This window comes from Pan troglodytes, chromosome 1 (assembly GCF_028858775.2).
Source record: "Pan troglodytes isolate AG18354 chromosome 1, NHGRI_mPanTro3-v2.0_pri, whole genome shotgun sequence".
In the NCBI taxonomy this organism is placed as follows: Eukaryota; Metazoa; Chordata; class Mammalia; order Primates; family Hominidae; genus Pan; species Pan troglodytes.
This window is the reverse complement of record NC_072398.2, coordinates 188,292,107-188,312,075: the sequence shown is the minus strand read 5'-3', so window position 1 is coordinate 188,312,075 and position 19,969 is coordinate 188,292,107. Positions and strand designations below refer to the sequence as shown.

Sequence of the window (19,969 nt, the reverse complement as noted above, 5' to 3'; positions counted from 1 at the left end):
ATGAGGTGTAGACACATACCATACGAAGATAATGTAGAAGGGGGGGTGGCATGAAGAAAACAAACCAGTGATCTGAATGACCAAGGGCTACTTTAGATTAGGTCTAATGTTGCCTCTCAGGAGGTAACATCTGGGGTGAGCCCTGAACTACAAGGAGCATTACTTCCCACACGCATACCCCAACCAACCCCCACCATCCCCCGCCAACCCACATTAAGATCTGGAAGGAATATTTCAGACAGAAGTAACAGCTATTACAAAGCCCTAAAGAGAGGAGGGATCTCAGTGACCTGGAGGAACAGACAGGTCAGAGCACAGTAACTAAGGGCAAGTGGTACAAGATGAGGTCAGGTACGTGATAGCCAGATAAATGCACTGTAGGGCTTCGTATGCAGGGAATTGGATTTTATTCTAAATATAGGAAGCCAGGAGTTATTTTTAAAATAAATAGGAAGCACAAGAGTTATTTTAAAAATAAAAAATAAAAAACTCTAGTTGCTTTATGGGAAATGAATTGGAAATGACAAAACTGGTAGCTTGTGGCAGAACAAACATTATCTATTGTCCTGACTTAGAGGAAGGGATATTTATTTAGCAAGCCTGTACGTGCCAAGCTGTTCTAAACGCTGAGAATGAACAAACCAGAGTTCCTGCCTTCACGGTGTTCACACTAGCGGGCAGAAGACAGACAGCACGTGTGGCGGTGCAGAGGGCTTGGCTGCAAGAGCCGATAAGGAGGACCCTGGCGACTGCCTAGTCCAAAAGTCCTAGCTAGAGCAAGATCAACTTGTACTGCCCTTAGTACAGCCACGTGAGTGGGGTGACCATTGACCTTAACCAAAAAGATGTCAAGGCTTTCCTCCTCCTCACTCCCGCGTCCCCAGTGCCAGGCAGAGTCTCTCAGCTAGACCCTAGCAGTCTCAGCACACACCGCACGGGGCGACAGCTTCCGGGGGCGGGGCCTGGTCTCGCTCCACGTCTACCGCGCCTGCTCCCCGGACGAAATCCGCGGACCGGGCTTTAGGTTCGCCGGAATCCCACGCTCCCGACTTCTGCTTCCGGGTCGGAGCCATGGCGGTGGCAAATTCAAGTCCTGTTAACCCCGTGGTGTTCTTTGATGTCAGTATTGGCGGTCAGGTGAGATCCAGGAAGCTGCCCACACCTGCGCCGAAGGGAAACTGCTCGGGGCTAGGCAGGCAGAACTCACCCAGAGAGAGCGGACTCGGGAAGCCAGCCAGAAAGTGAAATTGCACCCGAACCTACCGACCTGCCGGGCGGGGGGAAAGGAGGAGGAGGAGTCTCCCCAATCCTAGCGCCCCGCTTCTGGAGGAACTGGGCGGTTAGACTAGGGAGGCGGAGGTGGGAGATACCGAGCGGCAGGGTGGTGGGTCAGCCCCTCATGCCCCCTGCTGCGTGAAGCCCTCGTGGTCTTGGACTGGGCCTTCTGACACTCTCCTGCTGATTGCAGGAAGTTGGCCGCATGAAGATCGAGCTCTTTGCAGACGTTGTGCCTAAGACGGCCGAGAACTTTAGGTAAGGACGTGCTCCAGCTCCGCTGGATTAGCTGAGGCAGAAGCCGGGCTCCAGTCAGCCGCCTGAAATAGCCTGTCTACCTCTGTCCGTCCGCTCACTGCTCTTGAGACCTGATTCCTCCGTGCATTGCTCTGTCTGGTTGCCGTTTGGATTGTTCCCGTGTTAATTTACGTTGTTAGTCTGTGTGTCTGCGTGTCTGGACGTCTGGCTGGCCGATTGGTGGACTTGCTGGCTCCAGTGTTTATTCTTTCCCGTATTTAGAGGCGCTCACGACTGTGATATCATAGTGATTGAATCATTCATTTTTTGTCCCTTTCAGGCAGTTCTGCACCGGAGAATTCAGGTCAGTTTCAGATGTGTTTGACTTCTTTGCCTGCTCCAGAGGGGTGTTCTGGGGCTGCAGTGAGGGTATCGGTGAACCACCTGCTGGCCTTGAATGATTGCTGGTGACAGTGATAGAAGGTAATGCCCCAAGGGTCTGTCCCTAGTTTATTTGCCTTCTTTATGTCTGTCAACCATCTTTAGGAGAGTCCTTTTGGCTCCAGTGCATGGTAAACTGGAAAGGCCTTGTGCTGTCACTCCAAGTCTCTTTCTTTTTGGTTATAGGAAAGATGGGGTTCCAATAGGATACAAAGGAAGCACCTTCCACAGGTAAGGCTCTTGGCAAGCCATCCTGGAGTCTTTCAGAAATATTTCCTGGGGGATTAGACTCTTTAGAGGAAAATAAAACCAGAGGGTAATTCTTACATTTCTTGAGAAGAAATGTTTTTGTGGACTCAACAACTGAAGATTTATTAAATGTTCTAACTCTACTTACACTCCCCCACTTCTTAGGTCTTTAAAACAGAAACTACTCATCTTTACAATATCTTGACTTTTTCATGCACTTGTTTGTGCAAATGCAGATTTTTTTTAAAAGTACACTTGTAATCCTAAAGTGCATATAATATGTCCTGCTGGTTGATATTTATAACTAATTCCTAAAATGATCATATATGATTGTCCAAGGATAATCATATTTACTGGGGAGTGGAGTATGGCAACACTTAGTCTCATTTCAATATAGAATCTTTCTCATGGCCTCACTGTGGTTAGTAACAATGTTAGCACATAATTATATCACAGCTTTAGAGCTTTGGTCTCTAATCCCCAGTAAGACTCCTGTGAAGTGGTATGGGTGATCTGCATTCTAGAGAGGAGGAAACTGAGGATAAGAAAGGTTAAGGACCCTCCCTAGGGGTAATAGCTAACAGTTGTTAAGCCCTTACATGTTTAGCCGTACATTTCACATAAATTCTCTGTAGTTCTTTCCCCCAAATTTACATCAAACCCTTGCTCTGCCTTTTGCTTTGGCAAGTAAGCTTTCAGCCCCTTCTTCTTGTTACTGTTCAGGTACCAGATCATGCACTTGATCAACTCTAACATGCCCTAATTTATAACTAAAATCCTTTTTTATGGTTAATTATCCTTTCAGCTTAATCATTCAGGAAAAGAATAATCTTCAGGTTTTTTTTGTTTTGTTTTGTTTTTTTGAGACAGAGTCCCACTCTGTCGCCCAGGCTAGAGTGCAGTGGCATGATCTTGGCTCACTGCAACTTCCGCCTCCTGGGTTCAAGCAATTCTTCTGCCTCAGCCTCCCGAGTAGCCAGGACTACAGGCATGCGCCACCACGCTCGGCTAATTTTTGTATTTTTAGTAGAGACGGGGTTTTGCCATGTTGGCCAGGCTGGTCTCAAACTCCTGGCCTCATGTGATCTGCCTGCCTCGGCCTCCCAAACTGCTGGGATTACAGGCGTGAGCTACTGCACCCAGCTAAGAGTAATGATTTTATAATAGCCAAAGTGATAGTGTATTTTGAAATCAATGTTAATCTAATACAATAATAACAAAGTCTAGGTTTTTCTAAACCATAAAATCTCAGTATTCTTTGCTCTCTGTTTCAGGGTCATAAAGGATTTCATGATTCAGGGTGGAGATTTTGTTAATGTAAGTACTATTCCTTTCCTATCAAAGACCCGTAGTTTTAGTTCTTGTTGTTATTGTTGCAATTGCTGTTTTTACTACAGAGACTCAGTCTTAAGGCTTGAGAACAATAGCCAGGTTTGATGTGGGTGTTGGAGAGAATGGTGATGGGGAAGTTCTTGAAAGTGGCTGGGTACGACTGACTGTAGATAACAGACTTTAGCACTTTGATTGAGGCATTAAATTCCATGGTCCAAATCTCAGCCTTTTTGAGCCAGAAATTGGACTTTTTAAGAATACCTATAGATGATCTATGATAGGTTCACACTAATTAGTCATATGAAACTTAGTCAGAAATCAGCTGTGGTTTTTGTTTTTTTCTGAATGGAGGTAAGTCTCCTTCTAGTGGGCTAAATGCTTGTTTCATTTTCTCTTTTACTTCTGGGTGTCACAGTGCCTGGAAAGCTGAGTTTTTCATAAGAAGTTGATTTGTGGGCAAGGAATCAGAGCGAGAGAGGTAGATAGTTCTGGAGGAATTTTGCTCTATTCACTGGGAGAGCCCAGTGAAATAGTTCTTTTTTGCTAACCATAACTTTCTTGTAAGTAGACTGTTTTTGTCCCCCATATGAAGCCTCCCTCCCCACCCCAACCTTGGAGGGTGTGGGATAAACTACATTTTTTCTTTCTTAAACCTGCTTTTGTCATTACCCCCCACTTCTGAATGGTCTTTCTTTACTCTTATTAATATCATTTGGTTAGTTATGTTGCTATTTTCTTGGATCTGGGAGACATGTGTTCTCTTTTATGTGTTTATTTAGTCTGACTCTGATGAGTTTTTAAGACCTCTTTCCTTTCCTATGCAATACAGGGTTGCAGAGTGGCAGGTTTTAGGCCGAATTATGTTTTTACCTATGTTTTGATTCATCTGCATGGTGTTGTATAACTGTGAAATGGCACAAAAAAATCCTAGTTTTTTTTTCTCTTTAAAAAATGGAAAGTAGAAGTATGCTGGGCCTGCATTTCTCACAGTGGCCGTGACAGTGACAATTGGTTGGAATCAAGGAACTGGTCCCTTTGGACATGGCATATCTTTGCCATTTCACCAGTCTCCACAACTGTTTCCCTTATTTATGTTGCCTGCTCCTGTAGGCATTTGTTTGCAGCCCCTGGAAACAAATAATGGTAGTAGGGTTTGTTAGCTGGTAAGAAAGGCTGAGAAGCTATCCTCTGCCTTCTTTCCTTTTTTTCCCCCTAGGCTCCCCTGTTGCCTTACAAGGAGAGGAATAGCTTTTTACTAGTCTTTGCCCCAGGCACATCTGATCACTTGTCGATAACTCTGGGGTTAGACAATAGTTGCTCAGTCTGAAGGCCGAGTTAAAAGCAATTGCTGGTAGGGCTCACATCTGTAATCCCAGTACCTTGGGATGCTGGGAGGATTGCTTGATCCCAGGAGTTTGAGACCAGCTTGGCAACATAGTAAGACCCTGTCTCTACAAAAATAAGAAAAGTTATTTTTTATTTTTTTATTTTTGGTGGTGTGCGCCTGTAGTCCCAGGTACTTGGTAGGCTGAGGTAGGAGGATCCCTTGAGCCCAGGAGGTCAATTCAAGGCTGCAGTGAGCCATGTTCATACCACTGCACTCCAGCCTGGGCGACAGAGCGAGACCTTGTCTAAAGGGAAAAAAAAAAGCTTGCTTAGAACCTTCCTCGGGGAAGGCAAAATGGAATGAGCAAGAGTCAAAAAAATCAGAATTTGAGACCTTCCAAAGTTTGACCAAGAATATTTGTTTTGTTCATTTATTTTTGGTTTTAATAGTATTTATTATTTTGGTTGCAAAAGAAAAGTGCAAAGAAGAAAATAAATCACCAAATGAATTACCCTCATTCTCACCTCACAATATACTATTGGCATTTTGGTTTATAGTTGTCAGTCTTACCTTAGTATGTATATGTGTGTTTATATAATTTTTAACAGACTTAAAATAATCTATATGTTTTACTTTTTTTGTACTTCATAATTGTCCATATTTTCCCTTGTCCTTACGTCTTCTAAAACATGCTTTCTAATAGCCACCTGATATTTCATTATGAATAGACAAGTTATTTGATCAATTCACTATAGTTGAAGATAAGCTGCTTTCTATTGTTTGCTCCAAATTATTAATTTTGTAATTTTCCCTATTGTTTCTGGAGAGCTATAGATAACGTGATTACGGAGAATGGCACGGTAACTGATGTGTCCCTTAGGTTCACTGGGAAATTGGAGATGAACTTGTTTTCTCTCTTCCTTCTGTATTAATATGTATGTGTAGTTAGTTAATGACATAATAGCTTATTTGATTATTTATATAGTACTATATTGTTTGTACAGTGCTTTTTACAGACACTACCTAATTGAATCTTCATGATAACTGTAAAGAGTAGGTAATTTCATCCTCACTTGATAGATGAGGAAATTGAGGCTCACAGATAGGAAGTGACTTTCCCAGCTCTAAGTGATAGATCTGGAACTCAAATTCAGATCTTTTTTTTTTTTTAGATGGAGTCTCGCTCTGTCGCCCAGGCTGGGGTGCAGTGGTGCGATCCTGGCTTACTGCAACCTCCTCCTCCCGGGTGGGTTCAAGCGATTCTCGTGCCTCAGCCTCCCAAGTAGCTGGGATTACAGGCACCGCCACCACACGTGGCTAATTTTTGTATTTTTAGTAGAGATGGGGTCTCACCATGTTGGCCAGGCTGGTCTCAAACTCCTGACTTCAGGTGATCCACCCACCTCAGCCTCCCAAAGTGATGGGATTACAGGTGTGAGCCACCACACCAGGCCAGGTCTTTCTAATATACAGACTTGATTTTATTTTATAATATTTAGGCAAACAAAGGTTTGAATTTGGACAGTTTTTCTTTATTCTCTGGCTTATATTAATGGTAGTTCTTTTCCAAAAAGGGACCCTTGATTCCTCACTGGGTCAGTGTTTTCCCTTTCTCCCATGTACTCTTTCTCTTTGCTAACTGGCGAGGAGAGCTTGATCTTTTTGGCACTCCTCAATATTGCCTTTAAAACTCAGGGATTCTATTTAAGGCACTGCAAATATGGCCTTGGTCAAATTGTTTTATTACCCAGACTTCAGTTTCCTCACATGAAAAATGGGGAAGATGATAATGCTTATTCCTCAAGGTTGCTGGAAGAGCAAGGAGATAATGCAAATAAAGCTAGTTTAAGCAGAAATTGGGAGTTTATAATAAAGGGAGTGTTTCATGGAACTAAAGGAAGAAATAGAACTAGGAACTAGAACCATAGAGAACCAAGGCAGTTCTTTATCTCCGTTTCTCTAGTGCTCGCTACACATCTGTGTTGTGTTCTCTCTCTGTTCTCTAGCCTAGCTTGCAAATGGTAGTCACATCCAGCTTTCAGGTTTACATGTTACAAATTTAGCCTCAAAGAGAACATCTATCCCACCTCCAGATTCCCAGAGAAGGAACTCTAGTTGGCCCAGAGTGAGTTAGGCATCCTTCCCTGGATCAATCAACTATGACCAGGAGGGTGGTATCATGTTGTACATACAGACTGCCAAGAGCTCACCCACCCTCTTAGATAGTTTAGGGGAATGGGGTGGTAGTCACTTAAGTGGGTACTTTTATGTGACTGAAGGCATGAGAGTCTTCAGGAATGGCAAGGATTGAGTATGTGATCACCTTGTTGCTGTTCCCTACTTTGTCTGCATCTTAATTGATCGTTCTAGAGGCCCAGCTGTGACCTCTTTTATCCAATCTATAAAATGCTCCAGCCAGTCTTTGTGGGCTGTAGGTACCTTATATAAGGCTTGCTCTGATTGCAGGGTGGGGTCAAATAGGTGCAGCTTCCAAGATGACCAACAAGAGTAAGAGTAGACTTTAAAGACGTCATGCTTTAGGTGCGACAGTGTTCTTCCTCCGGTTTCCAGGGACCCAACACTCCAAGTCACTAATACTTCCCTTCTCTCTGCTCAGGGAGATGGTACTGGAGTCGCCAGTATTTACCGGGGGCCATTTGCAGATGAAAATTTTAAACTTAGACACTCAGCTCCAGGCCTGCTTTCCATGGTAAGTGAGGTCCAATCAAGGTTTTGGGTTATAGCCAGCTGGTTTCTGGGCCCCTCTTGAGGCCCAGTGCTGTCTCTTGGGATGGAAGCAAATGCTTTCCTTCTCTTGCTTGGCCCAGGACTCACCTTTACCACCTCCTTTCTTAGTCTGGTTTGACTGAGAAAACCAGTAGGTACGCTGGCTCACGCCTGTAATCCCAGCACTTTGGGAGGCTGAGGCAGGTGGATAACCTGAGGTCAGCAGTTCGAGACCAGCCTGGCCAACATGGTGAAACCCCATCTCTACTAAAAATACAAAAAATTAGCCAGGTGTGGTGGTGGGTGCTTGTAATCCCATCTACTCGGGAGGCTGAGGCAGGAGAATCGCTTGAACCCAGGACGGGGAAGTTGCAGTGAGCTGAGATTGCGCCACTGCACTCCAGCCTGGGCAACAAGAGCGAAACTCCATCTTAAAACAAAGAAAAGAAAGAAAAGAAAACCAGTAGGTAAGGCCCACTAGCAGGCTAGCAGGCTGGGGAACTAAAATCTGAACCAGGATTTGTGTCTGGGCATTCAGCTCTACTGCTCAGAATGTAAACAGTTGTGCTTTCAAGACATATTCATAGCTGGGCATGGTGGCTCACACCTGTAATCCCAGCACTTTGGGGAGGCCGAAGCAAGAGGATTGCTTGAGGTTGAGGTCAGGAGTTTGAACAATCTGGGCAACATAGTGAGACTTAGTCTCTACTTAAAAAAGAAAAAAAAAATTAGCCAGGTGTGGTGACACACACCTGTAGTCCCATCTACTAGGGAGGCTGAGGTGGGGAGGATTGCTTGAGCCCAGGAGTTTGAGGCTGCAGTGAGCCATATCCTGTTCATCTCTGTATCCTTGGATCCTAGCTTAGGCCCTGGCTCATAATAGATGCTAAGTTAGATTTACTGAAAAAAACCATGGAGGAATCAGTGTTACAAGCTCTTTTGGAAATCTTGCCCTTCAGCTAACATGGCCGGGGAAACTTACTGCAGGTATATTTGGTTTCTATCAGGCGAACAGTGGTCCGAGTACAAATGGCTGTCAGTTCTTTATCACCTGCTCTAAGTGCGATTGGCTGGATGGGAAGCATGTGGTGTTTGGTAAGTCCTACTCCTGTCTCATTGTCCAGGCCCCATTCACCCTGGATGGAACCTCCAGAGGAGTTAGTTCTCAAACTGTTACCAAGAAAGCTCAACCTGTGTAACTGCTTAGGTGGTAATAGAGAAAACAGAAATGGTGGGGAGGTGGGGAACATGTGTGGCTAGAGAACTAGAGGGAAGGACAAAAGGACCATTTGATATAGTATGGAACCACTTAGGGAGAAAACCCAGTTGCTAGCACCAAAGAAATGCCATAGAGGCAGCATGATACAGTGAGACTTTGGAGTCACTCAGGTATAAGTTTGAGCCCTAACTCTGCTTATTACCTATGACCTTGAGCAAGTCATTTCACCTCTACCGCATCTTAATTTCCTAAAGTTAGTATGAGGGTTTAATGAGAAAATAGCTAAGAATGGGCTTTGGAAGCTGGAAAATGCTATGTAAACAAGAATAAAGTCCAGCTCACGCTCTTCCTACAGGAAAAATCATCGATGGACTTCTAGTGATGAGAAAGATTGAGGTAAGTACTGCTTTGATTTTTCTGTTTCTCTGCCATTGTGGTCTGGTACTGTCTGACTAGCGTGCAGGAGCTAGAGAAGGGGGAATGAGCTCCAGTTTGTTAGGCTGTGTTCATTGCCCCAGGAAAAGGGAAGAGAAACCACCTAAGTTAGCCTGTCTGGCCAACACTGAGGTTTGGCCTCTGATGATCCTGTTGCCTACTTGATAAAATTCTACTCCTCAGCATTGCGTTCAAGGTCCTTCATGATTAGTCCCTGTCTACCTCTCCATGGCCCCTTCTCCTGCCATTGCCTCTTCCATGTTCCAGTCACATCAGGCTACTAGCTCTTCTCTAAATCTGCCATGCATGTCCCTGCCGCTTGCTCTTTCCTGCCCCTGAGCCTTTGCTCACACAGTTTCCTCTAGCCGGAATGCTCTTCTTTCCTTCCCTCCTGATGGAATCCCATTCATTCTTCTAGGCACAGTTCAAATACCCCTCTTTTGTGAATCCTTCCCTGACCTCTTTAAGCCCCAATTTAGTTGCCCATCTAACCCTTATCCAATTCTCTCTTATAACTTTTTCTTATATAATCATAAGTTTGATATTTTCTAAGTGTTTTGCATTTTCTCTTTGATAGGTATTATATGCTTTACCTGTCTGCCAGGACATGGACTGTTTCTGAGTGCTGAGTCCTTAGCACAGGGCTGGCAGGCATCAGTAAAAGTTTGATAAGGGAACGAGGAAGTGCCTGAGTGGATGAATCTCCATTGTGCTTTTTTTCCTAGAATGTTCCCACAGGCCCCAACAATAAGCCCAAGCTACCTGTGGTGATCTCGCAGTGTGGGGAGATGTAGTCCAAACAAAGACTGAATCAGGTAAGTGTGTCTTTCTCCTATTAGGTTAGGAGTCAGACCTCAGAGAAGGTAGCATGGTCTAGTGGAAAGAACTTTAGTCTTGAAGACATGAGATTGAGCCCAGTTCCTCCGTGTATGGCCTTGGAGTAGTCACTTTCCTTCTCTGAGCACATTTCCTCATCTGTCAAATGGAAATACTGTAATACCTATCTCTCAGAGTCACTGTAAAAATCAAAAGAGAAAGGGTTGTAGGAGCACTTTACTTTTCTATCACTTTGTAATGTACAAAGTATCAATGTGAAAACTACTCAGGCAGTTTGTAACAGCACTCTCAGACTACAGTTCCATTCAGTAGTCCCCCTAGAAAGACCTGGCTCCAGGCCTGAGTAACTCTCTGCTGGGACCAGGCCAGGCAGCCAGGAGACACACTTGTCATGCCTCTCATCAGAACTGATACTGCAATTCCAGGCCTCGACTTCATATTCGCTGGCCTCATAGGTGAATGCCTTGCATCTTCCAGCCTACATGGACTCATTTCTTACCCGTAATTACCACTGCCTGCTCTGCGCTGGGCAGCATGCTAGCTGCAGAGAGGGGGACAAAGAATTGAAAGATGTCTCCTTTCAGGAGCTCATGGAAAGTAAGACATTCCCAGAGGTGATCACTAGTAATATGAGTGACATTGCCAAGTATGAGAAGAGTACAAGGGAGAAATCCATCACTTCCAGCCAGGTGAGGGGTAGTGATGTTTTGTTTTTCTTTTTTTTTATTTTCAAACCTGCAAAAAAGTTAGAAGATAATACCTTGAACACCCATATATCTTCACTTAGATTCACCAATGATTAACATTCTTGTTTTATTGCTTTGCCTTGACATTTGTTTTTTTCTTTCCCTTCTTGCCTCCTCACCCATTTCCATTGCCTCTCCTCCTCCCTCCTGCTCCTCTTCCCTCCCTCCATCCTTTCCTTCCTATCTTTCTTCCCATCTTCCTTCCTTTACCCTTTCTTCTTCTCTTTCCCATTTGAAAGTTGCAGACTTCTTGACACTTTACCCCTAAGTATTTCAGCAAGGAACTCCTAAAAATAAGAACATCCTACGTAACCACAATATTATCTAATATATAGTACATTTTCAAACCTCCCCAATTGTCCCAAAAGTAACTTTTGTAGCTTAAAAAAAGGTGATCCAATCAAGGTTCCCATATTTCATTTCATTTGGTTTACACAAGTAACATAATACACTCTCATTGTGAAAACTTTCACACCAAACAGATAAAGTGAAAGCCCCTCTTGACAATACCCACCTGCAATTCCACTCCCCTTTCCAAAGGTCACTTCCTTATTTGTTTGATGTATGTCCATCAGGGCCTTTGCCTTGCCCATCTAATTTTGGGAGGTTTTCTTTTTCCCAAATGAAATCATACTATATTTTTCATGTTCTAAAAAATATGTCTTGAAAACTTTTCCTTCTTAGTTCATGTAAAACCACCTTGTATTAAAAAATGAAAACAGCCCGGCAGGAGGTGGCTCACTCCTGTAATCCCAGCACTTTGGGAGGCCAAGGAGGGCAGATAGCTTGAGCTCAGGAGTTCGAGACCAGCCTGGGCAACCTGGTGAGACCCCGTCTTTCCAAAAAAAAAAAAAAAAAAAATTAGCCAGGTGTGGTGGTGCATGCCTGTAGTCCCAGCTACTCAGGAGGCTGAGGTGGGAGGATTACTTGAGCCCAGGAGTTTGAGGCTGCAGTGAGCTATAATCACACCACTGTACTCCAGCCTGGATGACATCAAAAAAAAAAAAAAAAAAAAGGAAAAGAAAAACCGAAACTGCAGTGCAGGCTGAGCATCCCTAATCCAAAATCCCAAATGCTCCAAAATATGAAGCTTTTTGAGCACTAACATGACATTAGAAGTGGAAAATTCCACACCTGACCTCATGTGATGGATCATAGTCAAAAATCTGTTTCATGCACAAACGTATTAAAAATATTGTATAAGATTACCTTATACAATAGCTATAAGTAGCTAGGACTACAGGTGCATGCCACCATGCCCAGCTAATTTTTATATTTCTTGGTAGAGATGGGGTTTCATCATGTTGGCCAGGCTGGTCCCGAACTCCTGACCTCAAGTGGTCTGCCCACCTTGGCCTCCTAAAGTGCTAGGATTACAGGCGTGAGCCACTGCCCCCAACTGAGCATTAGTTCTTAATTTTATATGTTGTAATTGTTTTCTTCAGAATATATTTTAAGAAAAAAATTAGTATTGTGTTGCTTAAGTTTGGTGATATTCTTTGTTAAAGAGAAGTTCTAAATTTTGATGAAGTCCAAATTATCAGTCTTTCACTGCTTTTCGGTTTTGTCTCATTTAAGGTCTTTACTACCTCAGATCACAATGTTTTCTGTGTTTTTTCTAGTATTTCTTTTTATATGGTGGAGCTAAGATCATTTTTCTAGTATTTTTAAAGTCTTATTTGTATATTTATAAAATCATCTATAATTAATTTTTCTGTATAGTGTTAAGATAGGACTTTTTCTTGTCTTTTTTTCCAAATGGAGATCCAGTCAAATACCTGACCATTTTAATGACTCTACAACACACCTTTATCTGTGACCAACTCTGTTCAGAAAGCTGGCACTTATAGGCATTCAGTAAAAATTCATTACATGAGTTAAGTAGAGAGGGAGAATGTCAGGCATTTTAGGCGGGGAACTCGTGTGAGCAAATGCTGAGGCTGGAATGCACAAGTGTGTGCTGAGAGCTACATGTGGACCTCTCTTGTTCAGCCAGATGATCCCTTCTCAGGCCCACCTGACACCCTGAGCTTTCCTTTCTGCCAATACTGGGTCCCCCTTGGGCCCAGCCTGCTCTCCCTCTTCAATGGCTGCTGGCCATTCCCTCCGTCTCCTACTCATTTCTTTGCTGTAACTAAAGTTGAGTTCATAGGTCCTTTCTTTCCAAAGACTGACCACTGATCACTACCAGAGGACAAACGATAACAAAAAGAATAAAGTTTAGAAATTCTTAATGTTGGGGCCTCTTTTCTGTATCTTTTTGAGTCTTTTACATAAAGTTACTGGAAGTCCTTGTTGAGGTTTTATTTCTGAGGGTGGGGATCATCAACCCTCCCCGCTCTCCCCCACTGTTAGCAAAAGTTATATGAACTTTTGCCTCCAAGAAAGCCCTTCTTCTCAGCCTGCAACCCAAGCAGAACGCATTCCTCAGGTGGCCATTGTACATTCCACAGGCCCGCTAGACCAGGACTGTCCATAGGCTGTGATGATGGAAAGATTCTAGATCTGGGAGGTCCAGTATGGTTGTTACCAGCCCCATGTGACAACGGAACACTTAAAATGTGGCTGGTGCAACTGAGGAACTAAACTGTTAACTTTTTATTTTTTATTTATTTTTTATTTTTTTGAGATGGAGTCTCGCTCTGTCGCCCAGGCTGGAGCGCAGTGGCGCCGTCTTGGCTCACTGCAACCTCTACCTCCCGGGTTCAAGCAATTCTCCTGCCTCAGCCTCCTGAGTAGCTGGGATTACAGGCGCACGCTGCCATGCCTGGCTATTTTTTGTATTTTTAGTAGAGACGGGGTTTCATCGTGTTAGCCATGCTGGTCTTGAACTCCTGAGCTCAGGTAATCTGCTCATCTTGGCCTCCCAAAGTGCTGGGATTATAGGCGTCAGCAAACATTCCCAGCCTTTTTTTTTTTTATTGACAGAACTAAGCTGTAGTTTATTAAATTTAAATTAGGCTGGATGTGGTGGCTCACACCTATAATCCCAGCACTTTGGGAGGCCGAGGCAGGTGGATCGCTTGAGGCCAGGAGTTTGAGACCAGCCTTGCCGACATGGTAAAACCCATCTCTACTAAAAATACAAAAACTAGCCGGGCGTGATGACACACGCCTGTAGTCCTAGCTACTCCAGAGGCAAGGCACGAGAATCTCTTGAACCCAAGAGGCAGAGGTTTCAGTGAGCCAAGATTGTGCCATTGCACTCTAGCCTGGGCGACAGAGCAAGACCCTGTCTCAAAAATAAATAAGTAAATAAAAAAATAATAAGTGTAAAGAGCCAGTTGTAGCTAGTGGCTACTGTACTGGACAGTGAACTCTTTTAAATGTAAGCTTCTCCATCTACTCGCCCTGGCTTGCTTAGAACTGAATCTCGTAGCTAATACTTAAGGGCACTATAATTAAAGCAGTTATCCTTCAATGAATTCTTCCTGTGCCCAGATAATGAGCTAAGAACTTTACTTGAATTGTCACATTTCACTTTACCAAAAATCCCTATCATAGGTTTTAAGGTGTTAGGAAATCTGGGTGGCAGTCTAATGTAAAGGGGTTCTACAGATGGGCACCCCATTTTTGGTTTCTGAATAATGTGATTTAAGAAAAATTAATGAAAGAGGAGATGAATTTCCCATGGAGCAGGGGTCTGGAGGGAAGGGAAGTGGTATTTTTAAGCCCTATTGGGCAGTATTTCTTTTCTTTTTTTTTTTTCGAGACGGAGTCTTGCTCTGTTGCCCAGGCTAGAGTGCAGTGGCGCGATCTCGGCTCACTGCAGACTCTGCCTCCCAGGTTCAAGCAATTCTCCTGCCTCAGCCTCCCGAGTAGCTGGGATTACAGGTGCCCACCACCGTACCCGGCTAATTTTTGTATTTTTTAGTAGAGACAGGGTTTCACCATCTTGGCCAGGCTGGTCTCAAACTCCTGACCTCATGATCCATCCGCCTCGGACTCCCAAAGTGCTGGGATTACAGGCATGAGCCACCATGCCCGGCCGGGCAGTATTTCTTATACTTTAACGTTCATACGGATCTCCAGGAGATTTGTTATAAAATAGTGGTTCTGACTCAGTGGGTTTGGATGGGGACTGAGATTTTGCATTTCTAATCAGCTCTCAGGTGATGCTGATGCAGACTTTGAGAGGCAAGTCAATAGGGGATAAGAGTCTATCTTTTAATTAAGAACTTGCCATATTCCAAAAAAAAAAAAAGACCAAGAGGAAGTACTCTCTTGGTGGCACTAGTCCAGCAGGAATCCATTGCATTCACATCAAGGTATCACCTAATCCTGCATTTGAGGCCTTGTGCCCAGACACTGGACATATGCAGTGAAACAGCTAAGAAGGAGATAGAAGACGGGTCACTTGATCAATTCTACTTCCCTATGGAGCACTTCTTTCCAGAACCTTTGTGTTTTGCCTTCCTAGGTTCTGACTTTGGTTTTAGTGAAAATGAAGTTTTGTGTACAATTTTTTTTTTTTTTTAAGACAGAATCTCACTCCGTTGCCCAGGCTGGAGTGCAGTGGCACGATCTTGGCTCACTGCAACCTCTGCCTCCCAGGTTCAAGCGATTCTCATGCCTCAGCCTCCCGAATAGCAGGGATCACAGGCATGCTCCACCAAGTCTGGCTAATTTTTTTGTATTTTTAGTAGAGACAGGGTTTCACCAAGTTAGCCAGGCTCGTCTCAAACTCCTGACCTCATGTGATCTGCCCGCCTTGACTTCCCAAAGTACTGGGATTACAGGCGTGAGCCACCATGCCTAGTCTGTACAACTTTAGTTATGGAAACCTTGGTTTTATCTCAGTGAGTTCTGGGAGAGTTTTTTTTTTTTTAGACAGGGTCTTATTCTGTCACCCAGGCTGGAGTGCAGTGGCGCAGTCACAGCTCACTGCAGCCTCGACCTCCCTGGCTCAAGTGTTCCTCCCACCTCAGCCTCCTTAGTAGGTGGGATTATAGGCGTGCAGCACCACACCCAGCTAACTTTTTAGAGATGGGGTTTCACCATGTTGTCCAGGCCGGTCTCAAACTCCTGGCTTCAAGCGATCTTCCCACCTCAGCCTCCCAAAGTGCTGGAATTACAGGCATGAACCACCGTGCCCAGCCCTTGGAAAACTTTTTATGATGAATTTGGTTATGTATAGCATAAATGAACCTCTACCCTCAGAATTCTCCTGCTGTAGTCTGAATGGGTTGTTTGCTACTTACATGTACATGGGAGAGGGTGGCACCTCTCTATTGAAAGCCCGAGTTCTGGCAACTCTGCTAGTCTGATATGCTTACCCTCTTCCCTGTGATCCTCAAACCTGGTACCAGTACCAAGTGGTAGAGAGCTTTCCTTAATTCATTGTTGCCTAGATTCTCCAACAGGTAATAATCATTTTGGGGCACTCGTTAAACCTACGAATTCCTAGATCCCTTCCCTAGAGTATTTGATTGAGTGGCTTTGGGGTGGGACCAGGATGTTATGTTTGTAACAAGTATCTCACATGCTTCTTAATAGAGAAGTGTGGGAAACACTACTTTAGTTAGTGGTGGGATGACTGTCTTTTATTTTAATATTTGGATCTTAGGAAAAAATACAGAATTAGCACAATACATCATTTTACAGTTATTACAGCTTATAGTGAGGCAATATTGAAGTTCAAATAGTGATTAGCTTAAAAAATAAATTGTACCTGTGGATGATAGATATTGTAACAGTTGTGAAGGTGCTATTTGAATGACTAAGGTTTAGGAAACACTGTGTTTCATTCTAGAATTACCTATAGATGCGAGACATTCCCATAGGGGAAGATTAGGAAAGATGTGTTGGTGGCAGTTGGGCTGGTCCTCTATTCATTCCACAACTAAGCGCTGATGAATTAAGATAGTTCCCATGCTGCATATGAGGCTACAGATTTGAAAAGTCAGTTCCATCCTTCAAGGAACTCAGTCTCTTGGGAGAACTGACAATTACAGTACAATAAAGCCCTGTATTGGAGGTTTTAGAACAAGGTGAGGAAAGCATAAATGCCCGGATCTTCCCGGAGTGGTTGAGTAGACTACAGAAGAGATGATGCTTCAGTTTAGTACAAGAAAGAATATAACTTGTCAGGTGGCTAAAACTGGGCAGGGCATTCCAGGCAGAGGGAACAGCCTATGCAAAGTCACAAAGGCAGGAAACAGCAGGAAGTGTAGAGGAAGCTGCAAATAATTCAATATGACTGAAGCAGGAAGATATGAAAAGCAAACAGTGAGAAGGTTGGAGAGAGGCCAGGGCCAGTAGTGAAAGCCAGTGCCAAGCTTAGCAGTTCATATGTTATTCTGAGGGCAGGGGCTGACTTTCAGGCATGAAGTAATTTTTCCCTTTTGGGGAAGGAGTCCACTGTGCTCCTGAGATTCTCAAAAGGGGCACTCACCCTCCAAAAAAGAATCAGGCCAATATGAACCACTTAAGGATTTTCAGCAGAATACTGTAGAAGAATTTTCATGTTCAGAAGATGATTCTGGCAGCATTGTGGAGGATGGGCTGGAGGCCAGTGAGGAGTCCACTGCAGTAGTAGTCCAGGCAAGAGAAAAGAGGTTTTACATGAAAATATGGGTCTGGGGAATACTGGAGATTTGGCAGCAAATATTTATGTGCCTGCTGGGCATGTGACACTGTTTGTTCCCTGTCCTGAAACTCAGAAGCTCTGCCAGCTGAAAAGGCCAAGGGTGGAGAGAATGTCTGGCTCCAGTCCATTCCAGTCCAGTACAAAGGCAAAGCTGCTTGCATTGCAGCCAAGTCTTACACACGTAGAGGTTCCATTCTCTTCAGTGGAATACTATACAGCCTTAACAAAATAAAGAGGTAGATCTGGATGTGTTGGCAAGATTTCTAAGGTAAGTTAAGTGACAGTCAAGATGTAGTAATTTATGTAAGCATGTTACTGTTTATTTTGAATGACTTTCAGGAATCTCTGCAGTGATATATAGCAGACTGTTGATAATACTTCTGCAGAGTAGAGATAGCAAAGAGACTTTTCAGTTGCCTTATTTAAGCTTGAATTTTCTACCTTGAACATGTATCTTGTAATAGAAATACATACTGTTTATATGTAGTGTTAACTAATCCTAAATCCTCCCAGCACCTCCCAGGAGCCTGCCCACAGCTGTGGCTAACATCTGATTAGCCACATTGTGGCTGATTGTGAATCCATTGCTGATCCCTCCACCTCCTCTTCCAGGTCTAAGCCCAGACAGTGGGTGCTCCCACAGCACTTGGTTCATCTCTCCACTGTGGCATTTAATATACTGTATCACAAATATGTCAGTCTGTTTTTCTCTGGACTGAGAACTTGTTGAAGCAAGGATCATGCTGACTAACATAGTGCCTGGTATGACAGAGCTTAGGTCCTGGCACACCATGCAGCTTACAAAGTACATTTATACATTTTCATACACTTTGCTTGAGGGCCCACAGTTAAACTTCAGTCTGTGCCTGCAGTACGATGCCAGTACCCATTGTCCACTGGAGCAAGGTGTGGCATGTTTGAGGAATGGCAGGAGGAGGGGGACAATAGTATCTGGGTGTACTTACTCTGTTCTCTTAGTATAGCTTGCTCGACTTCAAGGCCATAACCCCAGAGTGTGGACTTCCCTTTCTCTTTACCTCTGGGACTGAAACCTGCAAGGAAGAAGGATTGCTTTTTGTTCTGGACCTCCACAGAGAGCCATCAGAGTCTGACAAAAAGGACAAAGGCTTTGGAGCCAAGTAGACCAGGAAGTCTCATCACTGTCTAATTCTGTGACTTCAGTCAAGCCATGAAACCCCTTGGGACCCTACTCCTTTGCATAATTAGATAATATATAATGCATGGAGTTGTGAAGGGCAAATAAATGAGATAGTATGCTTGACCATAAATGTTAGTTGCTTTCTTCCTGGTTCTTTTGTAATTTACTGCCCAACTTTGCTCTGGGGACCTAAAGGTCTGACCTATGGTGAGAATCTGACCTGTTCTACCCTTTTGGGAAAAGAGGATTAGGAGTGTAGAGAATAGCTGGGAGTGGCCGGGCACGGTGGCTCATCCCTGTAATCCCAGCACTTTGGGAGGCCGAGGCAGGGAGATCACAAGGTCGGGAGTTCAACACCAGCCTGGTCAATATGGTGAGACCCCATCTCTACTAAAAATACAAAAATTGGCTGGGTGTGGTGGCAGGCGCCTGTATTCCCAGCTACTCGGGAGGTTGAAGCAGGAGAATTGCTTGAACCCGGGAGGCGGAGGTGGCAGTGAGCCAAGATCGCGCCACTGTACTCCAGCCTGGGCAACAGAATGGGACTCTGTCTCAAAAAAAAAAGAGAGAATAGCTGGGAGCATTGTCTCATATGGGATGTCCCCTTCCAGTTCCTCTGAGGTGCTTACCTCCCCATCCCACACTGACCTCCATGTCTCTGCCATTGTAGGCCTTCCCTTCTTCTTGGTGGTGTTCTTGAGTAAGATAATCTGGACTGGCCCCCGTCTTTGCTTCCCTGCCTGCTGCTGCCCCATTTGATCAAGAGACCATGGAAGTGTCAGAGATTCAGAATCCAAGATTGTCTTTAAGTTTTCAACTGTAAATAAAGTTTTTTTGTATGTGTATGTTTTTTTTTCTTTTGGTTTTGTTTGTGGGTTGTTTTTAAATAGTTGTAATAGCCCTGTCTCCTCACACCTCAGCTTCAGCTAGGAGGACTGGCACTCCTCAGAGGCCAGCATGGACCAGAGCCAAGCTTTTGCTGTGTATAGTTAATGCCTCTTGACTTGCAGGCAGTTGTAGCAAACCTAACTCTCTTCGGTTAAAGCTGATGGACAAAGAAGGCACAGCCCCAGGACTTTACAGCTCTACTTATTCCAAGGATGTTCCCAGAAGGATCAATTTGGTTAGTTCTGGATTGAGCCCGTGAGGAAAGGGTCACTAACTTGACCTATCTACTTACCTCAGAGCATCCTTGAAAGAGTCAAATAAGAGAGTGGATATGAAGGTAATTTGTAGTAAACAGCAACAATGCCTTAGAAAATGTTAGTTTTGGGACCGGGTGCCGTGGCTCACACCTGTAATCCCAGCACTTGGGGAGGCCAAGGTGGACAGATCACTTGAGGCCAGGAGTTCAAGACCAGCCTGGCCAAGATGGTGAAACCCCATCCCTACTAAA

General features: G+C 44.1%; 1 protein-coding gene and 1 long non-coding RNA gene across 8 annotated transcripts in view; one reads left to right on the top strand and one right to left on the bottom strand.

The window, feature by feature from the left end:
* The first annotated feature begins 969 nt into the window (after window positions 1-969).
* Window positions 970-19,418, top strand: PPIH (peptidylprolyl isomerase H). 7 transcript variants are annotated; one of them, XR_001720624.3, is made up of 11 exons: window positions 970-1,137; window positions 1,469-1,533; window positions 1,853-1,876; window positions 2,140-2,184; window positions 3,477-3,519; window positions 7,479-7,571; window positions 8,596-8,683; window positions 9,163-9,203; window positions 9,968-10,057; window positions 17,488-17,682; window positions 19,244-19,418. XR_001720624.3 is itself a non-coding variant. In XM_003338986.6 (10 exons), the coding sequence occupies exons 1-9, from the start codon at window positions 1,072-1,074 to the stop codon at window positions 10,034-10,036; spliced, it is 534 nt and encodes a 177-aa protein (XP_003339034.1). In that variant the 5' UTR covers window positions 970-1,071; the 3' UTR covers window positions 10,037-10,057; window positions 19,244-19,418. The 7 variants fall into 7 exon arrangements, 5 of the variants coding, with proteins under 5 accessions (XP_003339034.1, XP_524688.2, XP_054538089.1 ...); XR_010146918.1 differs by lacking the exon at window positions 19,244-19,418 and adding an exon at window positions 18,393-18,703 and having other exon boundaries at window positions 998-1,137; window positions 1,853-1,995; XM_003338986.6 differs by lacking the exon at window positions 17,488-17,682.
* LOC134807177 (uncharacterized) overlaps window positions 18,388-19,969 on the bottom strand; it is a 6,508-nt gene continuing 4,926 nt past the window's right edge. Inside the window, exon 3 of the long non-coding RNA XR_010146919.1 lies at window positions 18,388-18,466. This is a non-coding gene — a long non-coding RNA (uncharacterized LOC134807177). The remainder of the gene's footprint in view (window positions 18,467-19,969) is intronic.

Bases quoted from the DNA above. Each gene is read 5' to 3' on its own strand.
- PPIH (XM_003338986.6), top strand. From the start codon at position 1,072: ATGGCGGTGGCAAATTCAAGTCCTGTTAACCCCGTGGTGTTCTTTGAT. The intron at 2,185-3,476 runs GTAAGGCTCTTG...TCTCTGTTTCAG, and splicing joins AAAGGAAGCACCTTCCACAG to GGTCATAAAGGATTTCATGA. The intron at 8,684-9,162 runs GTAAGTCCTACT...CTCTTCCTACAG, and splicing joins TGGGAAGCATGTGGTGTTTG to GAAAAATCATCGATGGACTT.